This window comes from Prionailurus bengalensis, chromosome E4, assembly GCF_016509475.1.
Source record: "Prionailurus bengalensis isolate Pbe53 chromosome E4, Fcat_Pben_1.1_paternal_pri, whole genome shotgun sequence".
Classification (NCBI taxonomy): Eukaryota; Metazoa; Chordata; class Mammalia; order Carnivora; family Felidae; genus Prionailurus; species Prionailurus bengalensis.
In genome coordinates this window covers 16252693-16267465 of record NC_057360.1, presented here as the reverse complement: position 1 = coordinate 16267465, position 14773 = coordinate 16252693, and the positions used below count along the sequence as shown (strand labels likewise).

General features: G+C 35.4%; 2 protein-coding genes across 9 annotated transcripts in view; both read right to left on the bottom strand.

The window, feature by feature from the left end:
- RABGAP1L (RAB GTPase activating protein 1 like) overlaps positions 1-14773 on the bottom strand; it is a 758000-nt gene that overhangs the window by 476822 nt on the left and 266405 nt on the right. The gene's annotated exons all lie outside the window — the stretch shown is intronic.
- GPR52 (G protein-coupled receptor 52) lies at positions 4600-13822 on the bottom strand. The gene has a single exon (XM_043568501.1). It carries the CDS (start codon positions 9485-9487, stop codon positions 8402-8404), a length of 1086 nt encoding a protein of 361 aa, XP_043424436.1. The 5' UTR covers positions 9488-13822; the 3' UTR covers positions 4600-8401.

Sequence of the window (14773 nt, the reverse complement as noted above, 5' to 3'; positions counted from 1 at the left end):
TATACAGTGTTTATTTTCTTACAAACAAGAAACCATGTTCTATTTTAAAATTGGTAACTTCCAACAATTCTTAAAATCAAAACCTGAATCTTCCTTTCCTTGCCAAAATAATAAATATAACAAAAATCCAAACATAATTTAACTTAAATTATATTTAAACATATTAAAACATTAAACAAAGATTTTCAGGATTTTTTACCTGCTTTTTCAGAAATTCTTTGAATCTTCTCCAAATACATCATTTGCAATATCAATTTTACCAATTTAGTATTTTTAATTATAAAATTCCTGAGAAAGTAAACACAATAACTGTGAAGAGGCTATTAGTCTAAAATGTATGATCTGATAATAACTATTTTAAACCTGAAACTCTCTTAGGAACGTTAGTAGAGTAAATGTTTTAAAGCTGTATTTTACAGTCTATACATTAACAACTATTTGTGCCAGTGTAACCTCAGACAAGGGGTTATCTCTTGCATTCATTGCATTGGTCTACACTGCATTCAAAGATACATTTTGAATCTTAAAGAACAGGCTATATAACTTGTTTATGGGCCTCACAACCCAATTAATACCACCACTTTAAATTTATAAAGAAAGTATGTTTGGGCACTTTTAACTGGCAACAACCTTACTTACACTTGCCTAAATAGAAAACAAAACAAATTAATTGCAGTCTAATTTCTAAAATCAAATATGCATGTGATTTCTCTTGCATAAAGTAGCATTTTGATAAGTTTTAGAATTCCAGAAAATATTTCCATTCAATAAATTCTACTACTATGCTCTATGTTTCTTGATATTTATCATCGAGAAATTTTAGAAATGAAAAATCTCCAAGATTCATCTGGTCCCATTCACTATAGTGAAAGTGCTGATATCACATACGCCTTTCATGTTAATATCTATCAGACATAACAGACTCCTAATGAATATATTACTCTGATTTTTTATATTACTCTGATTCCCTTCATGGGGAATCATAAATGAAAACAGAATAGAAATTACCATTAAAAAATTATACTGAACACCAAGTAATGTATAGAATTACTGAATCACACATTGTACACCTGGAACTAATATAACACTGCATGTTAAGTATACTAGAATTAAAAAAAGAAATTTAAGTTACATATATGATCTTTGAAGATGGGGAATTGGAAAAGTAGACTCTTGTGTATCTGTGAGATGTAGTTAACACATCAGTTGGACCCTATTTCCCTAATATAGGATCATTCTTCTGATATTTAAAGATCTGAAAAATGTTAAAAGGTGTCATCACTGGTGCATTAAAAACCCTACAGTCACTGAGATCCCTTTCAGATGCAGCAAATAACACTTCAAACTGATTGTGTTGAAGCAAAAATAAGTCAAGAATATCTAATGTTGCAATTTCTCTGAAATTTTTTTCTGAAATAAATATTATAGGAATCAAAAACTATATAGACTATCTACAAAGAAGTAGAAAGACATATTCCATGCTCATGGATTGGAAGCACATTGTTCAAATGTCTATACCACCCAAAGCAATATATACATTTAATGTGGTCCCTATCAAAATACCAACAGCATTTTTCACAGAACGAGGAAAAAATTCTAAATTTTGTATGGAAACACAAAAGATCCTGAATAGCCAAAGCAATCTTGAGAAAGAAAAGCAAAGCTGGAGGCATCATAATTCCAGACTTCATACAAAGCTATGGTAAACAAAACAGTATGGTATGGGCACAAAAATAGACACATAAATCAACAGAACAGAATAGAAAACCTAGAAATGAACCCACAATTATGTGGTCAATTAATCTTTGACAAACCAGGAAAGAATATCCAATGGGAAAAAGACAGTCTCTTCAACAAATCGTGTTGGGGAAACTGGACAGCAACATGAAAAAGAATGAAACTGGACTTCATTATGCCATACACAAAAATAAATTCAAAATGGATGAGAGGCCTACAAGTGAGACCTGAAACCATAAAAATCCTACAAAAGAACACAGGCAGTAATTTCTCTGACACTGGCCATAGCAACTTTTTCTAGATAGGTCCCTGAGGCAATGGAAATAAAAGCAAAAATAAAGTATTTATACTACATCAAAACAAAAATTTCTACACAGCAAGGTAACAATCAAAAAAACTAAAAGACAACCTGGAATGGAAGAAGATATTTGCAAATGACATATCTGATAAAGGGTGGGTATCCAAAATATATAAAGAACTGATAAAATACCCAATAAACAAATAATCCAATTAAAAATGGGCAGATGACATGAACAGATATTTCTCCAAAGACATCCAGATGAACAGACACATGAGAAGATGTTTTCGTCATTTACCATCAGGAAAATGCAAATCAAAACTACAGTAAGATACCACGCCACACCTGTCAGAATGGCTAAAATTAACAACATAAGAAACAAAAGGTGTTGGTGAGGATGTGGAAAAAAAGTAACACTCATACTGTTGGTGGGAATGTAAACTGGTGCAGCCACTGTGGACAGCAGTATGGAAGTTCCTCAAAAAGTTAAAAATAGAACTACCCTATTTACCCAAAGGGTCCAAAAACACTAATTGAAAGGGATACATGCACCTCTATGTTTATAGCTGCATTACTTACAATAGCCAAGATATGGAAGCAGTCCAAGTATCCATCGATTGACAAATGGATAAAGAAGATGTGATATATACACACAATGGAATATTATTCAACCATAAAAAAGAATGTGATCTTGTCATTTGCAATGACACGGATGGAGCTAGAGAGTATAATGTTAAGCAAAGTAAGTCAGAAAAGACAAATACCATATGATCTCACTCATATGTGGAATTTAAGAGACAAAACAAGCAAAGGGGCGGGGGAAATGAGAGGCAGGGAGAGACAAATCAAGAACCAGACTCTTAATTAGAGAACAAACTGATGGTTACAGAGGGAGTGGGGAGAGGGTTGAGTTAAATAGGTGATAGGGATTAAGGAGTTTACCGGTGATAAACACTGGGTGACATATAGAATTGTTGAATCACTATATTGTACACCTGATCATATAATACTGTATGTTAACTAGCTAGAATTAAAATAAAAACTTAAAAAAACCAGAAATCTATAGAACTACCTTTAAAAGAAGACAGTACTGGGACATGACTGGATAATGTCACTTGTATAATCAATAAGCACTGTTTTGTGAAACGTCAAAATATTGCTTAGTCATCATTCTCTCTTTTTTTTTGAGTTCATTTATTTATTGACAGAGACAGAGAAGGCGGGGGGGAGAGAATCCCAGACAGAATCTGCACTGTCAGTGCACAGCCCAACGTGGGACTTGATCTCATAAACTGTGAGATCATGACCTGAGCTGAAATCAAGAGTCAAACACAACCCAATGAGCCACCTAGGCACCCTCAGCATTCTTGTTTTTTTCAGCATTCTTTTTAATAAAACAATTTTGTTTTTCTGAGTACAAAGGAAGTAAATGCTCATTTCTAAAAACAAATTAAACAGAATATTAATAAAGAAGACCCAATGCCATCACTATTAATATTCTAAAACACAACCATTTATACTATTAAAGTTATGAATATTTTAAATTGCAGAGCAAAACGAGCACTGGATAAAACTCATTTACGAGAAACACTCAAAAGGGAATCTGGTTGTTTTCTTTTTCTTTTCTAGTCACTTCATTTTCTTCTATGTCTATACATACATTTGGTTGGAGAGTATGCCACTTTCTACATATTCTTCTTAATCCAAAAATAAAGTTTTGTGCGGGGAGAAGAGCGCTTGTTGGAACGTACACATCAGAGTATCACATCAGCTCAGTAACCTAAGCATTTGTGCATTGTGATGTCTCTACCTGAACATGTTATATTAGCAAATTCCCCACACCTTAATCTCCTTTATTTATCACATGCTTGTATCTTTTCCATATCTAATGATTAGCTTCCAGAGTGGAGAGAGACAGAGGACAGTCCTTCAAGGCAACAACTGCATTTATTTCTAAACTCATAAATTAGTGCCATATGTAGAATGAAACCTGTTGGCTAATCTTTGTTTCTTCCAGGTAACCTGTATATAACAAAACACCCTAAATTCCATTTTAGTAAGTGAAGAAAATTAAAATGTAAAGACAAATGGCAAAACATTCCTGAACAATCCTTTCTTACTATTGCCAACCTGACAAAAGAAAAATGTTTAAGCGTATTTTATGCAATAAATAATGTAAGAAGGTAAATTAATCTCAGAATCATCCCAACAACTGCTTGCTGGTTATACTTAATGTCAAATGATGTCTTCATGAATAATCATTCCTGGAAAAGGAGCTTTCAAAAATTATGGAAGTTTTCTATATTTAAAAACATCTGAGTTTAAGCCAAAATCTGAGTTTAAACAGATATGAAAAAAATGCTGTTTTAGTAAGCTCTTATACTCAATGGATTAATTCTGTTGTAAAATGTAATCTTCTTAGATTGTAATTAGTGATCTTGAAATTATGGTAGCAATGAATATGGCAGCCACAAAGATAATGAAACAGGAGCTACCACATTCTGAACGTGTTCTATGTGCCAAGAGCCATGCAGAGCACAAAGGCTACAATAGCTTGTTTAGTCCTCAAATCTAGCCCAACAGGAAGGTACAAGTCCCTGGGCTTTACTGAGGAGAAAACTGAGGACTTGGAACATTGAGTGTTACTAGGGATAAACAGCCTCTGAAGGCCAGGATTTCAGTCCACATTTCATACCCTAGTAGGTTATAAAGACTTCCAATACTACGTAACTTCAGAAACGGCTCCATAGACAATCGAACCCTTAGTAACAGACTCTGGCATTATTGTTTCGCTGTCACTTATAACAAAATTGAATAATTACCACAGAATACAATATAATGATGAGAATAATGGTTATGCTTTCCCTTCTTCAAACATATTAATTTTAAAAAGACAGAGTAGTTTCAAAATAAGTATTATCTTATTATATAAACACACATTAAAATATGTCAAAAGGAAGTTACAAGGCTTGCCTGAGAGTTGCACATGAAACATTATAATAAATGAAAAATCTAAACCTAGAACTTGCCTTATAGGCTCCCCTTGCTTTTCCAGGATATGAAACCTTGACTGAACTCCTGGCCTTCAGAGGCTGTTTATCCCTAGGTAAGACACTGAATGTTCCAAGTCCTCAGTTTTCTCCTCAGTAAAACCCAGGGACTTGTACCTTCCTGTTGGGCTAGATTTGAGGACTAAACAAGCTAATGTAGCCTATGTGCTCTGCATGGCTCTTGGCACATAGAACATGTTCAGAATGTGGTAAACCTTCTCCACTCACCTGCCTGAAAATATTTTCTTCAACAGGAAATTCACAGAGATCTGAAGAAACTATTCAACAAAAACTTAACAAAAATGAATAAAGGCAATGCCAAGGAAATGCTATGCCCCAGGGTTTCAGTTTGATTACAGACTAAACTAGCAAGTTTGGGCTTACGAGATTGCTGTTCTAATAAAATATATTTGTAAGATCAAGGAAAAAGATATCACAAGGTATGGAAGGGACTACAGCAAAATGTTTAGGTGAAGAAAAAGAATAAAACTCAGAGAAATTTGTAAGGAAAAGGTACAGACAGAGGTACAAAGGTGTGAAGGCTTTTGAGGAAAGAAAACAAACAAAACAAAACAAAACAAAAACCCAGAAAAGCAGTGAAGCAGAGTGGTTAAGTATGTAGGCTTTGGCTCTAACCCAGCTAAATATGAATGAACCTGTGGGGAGGAAATGAGTGACCTTGCGTCCATCACCCTTCTTTAGTTTCCTGTCTCTAGGATGAGAATAAGAACAGTATCTATCTGAAAGGGGTGTAGTGAGGATTAAAAGTTAAAATATATATAAAACTTAACACAGTGTTGGGGTGCCTGGGTGGCTCAGTCAGTTGAGTGTCTGACTTCAGCTCTGGTCATGATCTCACGGTGTGTGAGTTCAAGCCCCATGTTGGGCTCTGTGTTGACAGCTCAGAGCCTGGAGCCTGCTTTGGATTCTGTGTTTCTCTCTCTCTCTCTCTGCCTCTCCCCTGCTCATGCTCTGTCTGTCTCTCTCTCAAAGTAAACAAACATTTTTTAAAAATTAAAAAAAAATTTAACATAGTGTTTAAAACCTGACACATAATTGTTGTTACTAATTATCATGAGGAAAAGCCAGAAGAGGAAAATGCAATAAATGCAGACTCAAGTTTTCTCTACAGAATATCTACTGAGTCCTTTCGAGCTATATTTATTTACACACCAAACTAAAGGAATCAAAATCTGATTCCCAAATAATACATATAATGTTGAATATTCTGTTTGTGACAGCTGAAAAGTTAGTAGTATTATGCTTTCTTGAAATCTGTTTCTTCTTTAACTGGTCTGAACTTAAAAGGTTCATTTTGAATATCCAAAATGCCACTGGCAAACACAGGGCAAGAAATAATATAAACAACCCAAACCACAGAAATGTGAAACAATTAAATTTTGATTCTAAGTGAGTGTTTTTATGAAACTGAAACAAAGTCTGATTTTGATACGTAGAATACTATTTTATTCTTTATTTTAAACCTTTCTTACATGTTTAAAAATATACACAGGTTCAAAACAACCTCAATAAAATGATGACATTTCTATTAACGGACCTCTGAAGTCAAACCACTTGTGTGCAAACACACTAGGCTTCCAATTTGAAGTCATAGGCACATTTCATTAAATGCATTTCATAAAACAAATAAATCAAAATGCTGAGAAGAAAAATACTCAGTAGTCTGATATAAACTTTAAAATATCTGTCAGGCAGGAAACTTATAGTAAAAAAGTAAGATTTAGATGTTTTACCACTCACACCTGCTTCACTACTGACTGATTCCCCCAAATGCCATTTTGCTACATCTAAACCCCTGGCAATTTATTATACAATTCCATGTAGCACACTAAAAAATAAGTTAATTTAATCTCTGCGTATGAAAACAGATTACAAAAGGAAATACTGACAGCTCTTACCTGTATTTGATAATTAAGTATATCGTATTCTCAGCAGTACTAAGAATGCAGCTTGATCTAATATAAATATCTAATAACAACTACACAAAAGTATTTTTCTCTTTAAAGTTTTTGTATATTTTTTCCAATGTTGATGAGTTAAGCAACATTGATCTATGTATTGTGCTAAGAAAACATTAGGCACAGATCACATAATATAATTTACATTTTCTTTGTTGTAAAAAATATAGTATATGCAAATGCATATCACACAAATGATTGGTGGACGCAACACTAAGCTTCGTAGACCTAACACAAAAAGGTTAATATTGTCTACTGGATTGCGGGGAGGACACGCTGTGTGGTTTGAAGAGCAATACCTTACTTCTGGGTGAATACTCTGAAATCTCCATTAGAATTATTTGTGGATTTCCTTAAAGAAAAACAAAGCTTTATTATAGCAAAAAAAAGACACTACTTTGGGCACATGAGCTAATTGGAAAGGAACCAGATAAAAATGTATACAAAAGCTATTAAAAATATTTAACACAATATCTCAAAGAACCTTTGTTGGAAGGAACAGATTATTTAAGATTATGATTGCTTTATATAGTAGATTCTTTCATTAGCTAAGACACTTTTGGATTAAGGTACCAAAGGATGCAGATCAAGAACAATGGAGGAAAAAAATAGCAGGCTGTTAGAAAGGGGGTGGGGATGGGTACACATAATTTTACCCAGAAGAAACAAAAGTACTGTTTCTTTTTGTTTATAGCAAACAATTTGCACTGCGGACATTATAAAAACACAAGCAAAAGGGTTATGTGGCAGGTAATAAAATTCAATGCTTACTATGCATCCTTCATAGACAACTTATGGGTTGCAGATTAGTACATTTAAGAGTATACTTTGATGCAAAAAATTGCACTTTGCCACATATATTATATGTAGCATTTAAAGGGCAATTTATGTAAGTCATTTCCATAAACACAAAGAAAGTGAGACAGACAGACAGAATGAGAGGCAAAGACAGAGGAGAGAGCTCAGTCAGAGAGGACAGAGATGCCGAGGGGCTTTGCTCATGTCCTGTGGAAGCTCTGAGATACTTTTTTCAATAATTTTTTCATCTTCAGTGCTTAATTTTGTTATTACTGTACATTTATACTCACATACTAAAGTTATCTCATGAGATTACCCTCTATACATTCTGTTCTCTAGCTCCCCCTCCCCCACCACTGTGGAAAAAGAGAAGGAAAAAAAAAAAGAAATCTTTAGTCCCTTCATCTCATAGTCAACTATTCAAGTAAATATTTCTCTAGTGGCAAACTTCCAGAAGAATTATTTAGATATTATAGAAGAATCAAGAACACAATCCAAAACCCCTGTCAGATTACACTGGATTTACTGTATAGTTCTCTTCAAATGGAGCAGGAATTAGCCCGTTTCCTAGGTTTGGGGTCTCGTGCTTCCTGATCCTTCACACACAGACAAGATGTGCACATCGTCTTGGACAGTCTTCGGAGGCCTAGCCGGAAAACACTGTTGGAAAGGCTGTATATTACACAGTTACAAAAACTATTACTTATAGCAAGCCAGGTTGTTAGGAAGGACAGTGTTGGATTGTCTAAGACCCGGGAGCTTTCCAGAAGAAAGTAAATTATATAAGGGAGCCACAGCATGTAAAACACACTGGTTATCCGAAACAAAACCATGGCGTAGCGACGGTCGGGGCTGTGTCCGGTCTCTCCAGAGGCATCCACCTCATGGCTAGGAAATCGGGCCCTCCGGTCATTTATCTCTTTGGTGTGCTGACGGCAAATTTTGAAAATGTGGAAGTAAGTGAAGCAGACCACAAAGGCAGCAGGAGCATAAAGTAAACAAACAATAAAGCCAGTAAAATAGGCACTGGTGAGCCAAGAGGTGGCACACCATTCAAAAATGTCACCATGGTACCCAGGTTTCCCCCAGCCAAAAAAGGAAGGCAAGAAAATGAGGCAAGAGTAGATCCAGATTAAAATAATGCAAATTCTCAGGCGACAAGGAGTGACCAGTTGATTGTAGGAAAGAGGCTTGGTTATTGCAAGATAGCGATCCACGCTTATGCAAGCAAGACATGCCATAGAAACGCTTTTTAGAACCGAGATGATATATCCAAAAACCTGGCAAGTCAATGACTCATGGATACCTGTGGAGTAGTGAAGAAGTGAGAGAGTAGGAACCAAGCAGCTAACTCCAACGAAAAGATCAGCATATGCCATTGTCTGAATAAAATAGCTGGTAGTGTAATGGTGTAAGAGTGGAGCACAGTGAAAGACAAAGATGACCGTTAAATTCCCAGCAATGATTAGAAATGTCAGCAAGACAATAACAACGGTCTCAAAGATGCACACATCCACCGCACTGTAGTAGCCAAATCCAAGTGGGCAGGAGTGACGTTCAGACACATTCACAATGCCACTGCTCATGTTCAGGATGCTCCATTCAGTCCACCTGGATTCATTCATGGCTTGGAATTAAGGGAACATGTAGCCTTGGCTCCAGCAAGCAGGTGCCCTGTCCAGCATGTGTTAAACTCTACACATGAGTGTCTCGGGATCAGCTTCGGTAGACAGTGGCAGTGCTTCTGTCACAGCCAAGCATCCCAGAGAGTACTCAAGCCTCTTCATCAGTCTCAGTGCAGCAGTGACACATCTCAACTTTGGGAGGGGGAGAAAGGGAAGTAAGCTAGAAAGGAGGTGAAAAAAGGTCACTGATTAGCTTCCTCTGATGCTCTCTCCAACAACTTTTTGAAGACACAAGGCACTTCTAGAGAAAATGGATATTTTATTACCTTTCACCATGAAAAATTAAATCTGTAAAAAGAAAAAAAAATCAATTGCCAAGGGAAGAAAAGAGTTTGTGAGCTGTTTGGGCTCATCAGAAAGGTAGTTTCTTAGGGATCAACTAGAAATAATGAGGGAAAAAAAGTCTTAAATTGTCTCAGGCTTCCTACTTCATCTGTCATGAGAAGTGGGTTCATATTTTATGGTTTTAAATAATTAAGATCTAAGATCTAGTTGCAAATCTAAGAAAAAGTTCATTGCGGCAAAGAGTGCCTTTGGGCTCAGTTCAGGGTTCGATGCTGGTGGATGAACTTTATGATCTATTTCTCATTTCTCAAAAAAGCTAAATCCCCACACACACACATGCACACAAGGTTAATTCTAAAAGACTCGGGTCTACTTGGGCACAAAGGAGCAGAATAGGGGTAACAGACTCCAGACTGCCCTATAACTCTCATGAGTAAACAAAAGCATATTTCCAGTAGTGAAGATAATGTGCAATGGGTTAACATGTGACAAGATATGATAAACTGTAAAGTTTTAATTCTGCATGCAATTTTTTAAGCATTCAGATGAAAACAGTTTTAGTCCATTACAATTACCGGTTCTACATGTAATTTGTATGTTCTCCTTTTCAAAGGGAAAATAAATGTTATTAATTTCAGCATCAATAATTGAAAATAACTTTCATTATCTGATATGCTACCTTCCTTATAACGGAATAATAGATTCACAGCTCAAAGTTATTTCTCACCTTTGCAACCACACCTATATCTCACGTATATATGAAATTTAAACAATAGAAACTTTCCTATACACTCTGAGCTTATTTGACTAGAAACGCTGCCATTATTTATTACTTAGGTATTTCTAGTAGGCTTCATAGTCTGTTTCTATTCTACTTTCATCAGAGGATTAACACATTAAATCATTACTTCGACTAAATCTTCTGAAAGTGGAAAATTACCTTGTTTGCTATACTTGCAGTTATACAGCAGCCATATGTTATGAAAATGCCTCTTCTATTTCTGTTTTCTATTTTGAACAAGTGCTCGATTAGTACAGGGGTCATTAGGTAGGTTATAAGATGGTCTTATTTTAAAATACCTCTAAAGCATCAAGATGAGTTTAAATCCTAGAGTTTGAAATACTGAAAGGCTTGCAGGATAGAATCCATCCAAGAGGCTTCCAAGGTCATTCTGTTATCAGGTTAACATTTATCAAAAATCTTTTTAAAAGTACAGGTATTTCAGAGAGTTTCTTGTCAGTCTTTGTTGTCATACCTCTTGAAGAAGTAACATGCATTAGAGATAAAAACGTTTCCTTCAGGAACAAAGCAGCAGCTTAACAGAAAGCATTCTTCTGAAAGTTATTTTCTCGTGCACCACCAAGTCATTCAGGGAAGTCCTTCTTTTATAACAGCCACAGGATATTCCTCCTTGCACATTCCTAGTTTCACTTAGCACAAAATAGTTCTCTTCTTACGGGAATAAAGCAATGCTTCTCACCTACATTCACTCTTATCAGCTGCTAGGCTGGGCTGCTTGATTCAGAAGTCCGATTTACTGTGATGCAGTTACCAGGATGCTGTCGCTATATTCTTCACAATCTCTCAGTATCACTGCCTCCACCTGAGCCGGAGCCCTGCTCCTCTCCTCCTCATCCCTGAGCTGATGCAGAAGAACTCACCACCATCAGAAAGGTGACTCGGTCCTCCTGCCCCAATCAACAGCACAGCCAATGGCTACTGCAGCTGAAACTGTCACTAGGTAACAGTTGCCAGGCACATGCAGGCTTATAGACTTACTCGGCAAGCTCTGATCAAGATTGACAAAAGAAGACAATGGAACTGACCGATCCTTATAACATATTAATGGCATGTATGAATCTCTAGAGATAGTCTCCTTATAGCATTTATAAAGATTAATTCCTATGGACCAGACAAGTAAGAAACAAACAAAACAAAAACGAAAAACAAACAAAAAAAAAACCCCAAAAAAACACTGGGATACACCTTTAAACCCTGTAGAGAAACTACCACAAGGTACTATGACACTAAAAAGTCAGCAGTAATCTAATGCTCACTGGCAGAAAAAAACGTATTAATTATTAAAAATCAGCTAAGACTTCGTGAACTCAAGTGATATAGCTACTATTTTTACTCCCTAAAATATAGGTATGTTTTGATTAACATAAGTTAAGTCATTTAATAATCTCTCTAATCCCTGCCACACCCACACTAAATTGCTGAATCCGATGTATTTAAGTGTATAAACAGAGCATTGGAACTAACACCTCTATGCTAACATCTATTTGGGGAAATATTTAAGGTCAAATGTGAACTCTGAAAAGTAGGCATTAGAAACAAGTAGAATGATTGTTTACTCCACTTATTATCCTAATATGAAAACACTCAAGAGTCAAAGAACTGTCATACCGTGACTGAGCTACTCACACCCAAGTGAGAAGCAAGCAAATTAAGCTACTTTATTTGAGGGAGGTTAAAAACAATTCTATTTACTTTGACTTACTATAGGCAAACATTTTCTATTTTAAGCATATTTCTTATGGGATCAGCACTCTTCTTTAAAGTGACTTAGAACTAATTTACAAATTATTTCAGACTTAGATAAGGAAAATTAAGCTGAAAATGGAAGATAAACTAACATCTGTTGAGCACATTCTGTGTGCCAAGCATTATGCTAAGTGCTTTATATATTTCCTCTCTATAAAAACCTTAAGTCTTTATGGAGTAGGTACCCATCATTATCACTTTCCAAAGGAAGAAGATAGGTACTACAGAAGGTAAGCATAACTTGTTTCCAACAGTCATGAAACTAGCATTGAAACAGGTCAAAAGTGTCATTCCTAACACCATATTGATGAACCCCTCTCTCCTTCCCTTTCCTTTCCTCTCCATTGATGGCTGCCAGTAAGGTAATGTCTAAGAATAACTATTTTGGATTCCAAAAATGATTTCTAAAGAACAGAAAACCCTATTCTTTCCTCCATGTTGAACTGCCTTATAGGAATGAAGACCATATTATTGTCAAAAATCTCCAGGGGTTTAGGTGAAATACAGAAAGAATGGAAGCGCATTTCTCATTACCAGAATAATTCATAAAACAAGTTAGAATAACAATCATAGAATGAGTACCATGTTGAGGTTTGAAAGAAAATATTTAAATATACAATACAAAAGGCTAGAAAGTCCTATTTTACAAGGGAAGTAGTTTGACCTTTAGGGATACATAAAAGCATTAAAATCAAACAGGACTGGATTTAACTAATAGTCTCATTTACAATAATAATAAATATTCAAAATAAAAATTACATTTGATAAATATTCATGAATGTAGACAGGTCCCATACTCCATATTAAAAGGAGTTTAATACTCAGCTTTACTATAAAACCATCAGAAAATAAAACACTATCAATTATTAAAGTTATCTATATATTACCAAAATCTAAATAAACCTTTTCCAAGGATAGGCTTTACATATTTTTAAAACAGTTTTGAATGTAATATTTCCAAAATTAGAGAAATGGCAAAATAATCTCATAGGGAAATTCAAATTCTAGATCACTTTCATTTGATACATTTATTTCCCAAAACTAATCACTGACAGGGATTTGAGTCTACGAATACTCTAAATAATCCGTAATTGTACATGCTTCCAAAGGCAAATAAATGATAATACAAGAGAGTTCAAGCAGAGCCTTTGATCCACTTTCTTCTTTCCTTCTACCAACTTCCAAAAAAAGCTTTAGCAGTTCTAACAAGATAATTTTCTTCTTTTTAGACATTGACTTGTTCTACTGGTCCCTCATTTTTCTCCCTTTCTATCCTTTTTTCTAATCTGATTATAATAGGAACTAATTTATAATGTGAAGCTTTAATAACAAAAAAACATTAATGTCATATATTTACATAGCTCATTACATAAATCATTCTTTGTCTTTAATTAGGCATAATTCTCTTTATGTTAGGGGTCATTAGGTGTTTGATTATTGCCATTCTTTTTTTTTTTTTTTAATTTTTTTTCAACGTTTATTTATTTTTGGGACAGAGAGAGACAGAGCATGAACGGGGGAGGGGCAGAGAGAGAGGGAGACACAGAATCGGAAACAGGTTCCAGGCTCTGAGCCATCAGCCCAGAGCCCGACTCGGGGCTCGAACTCACGGACCGCGAGATCGTGACCTGGCTGAAGTCGGACGCTTAACCGACTGCGCCACCCAGGCGCCCCTGATTATTGCCATTCTTACTGCAATCATTGTCAACCACCTCTCTCTCCTTTTAACTGATGAATGCTAGTTGGGAAATATCTAAGAGGAATTATTAGTTGGAATACTTCAGAATTGCTTCTAACAGCTAAAACTATAGCTTTATGAGGTGACACATCACAGGTATTTGCTTTTTTTTACTTATACCTTAAATTGTTTTATATATTCTTTTGTTTGAATCAATAGTTCATTATTAAACACCTAAGCATTTCAGGCAACTACTCAATAGGACCTAAATAGCAGAGTAAGAGAGAGACATCAGCATCAATGGTAAGTAAGATAAAAAGAAGGTGATGATTATCAAGGAGAACTATACAACCAATATAATATTGTAAAAAGTAAACATGTACAGAAAAGGGTTTTTTTTTTTTAAACAATTTTAAAGGCACAAAAAAGGTGTATGCATTCAGAATTTATCTATTTCTTCAAGTACTCCTCCCATCCATTAACTCTTCCCTATCTCGGCTGTCACTACCCTAAGCAAGCTCGCATCGTCTTGTGTGGGAGTGCATGTAGTGGCTTCCAGTGCGGTCCTCATGAGCTGCCTGTGGCCTCTCTTTAATCCATTATGCACAGACAGAATATTCTTTAAAAAATGCAAGCCAGATGATATCACTCCCCTTTTAAAATACTTCAGTGGTTTCACACTGCCCTTAGGATAAAGTCCCAGTAAGTCCTATAA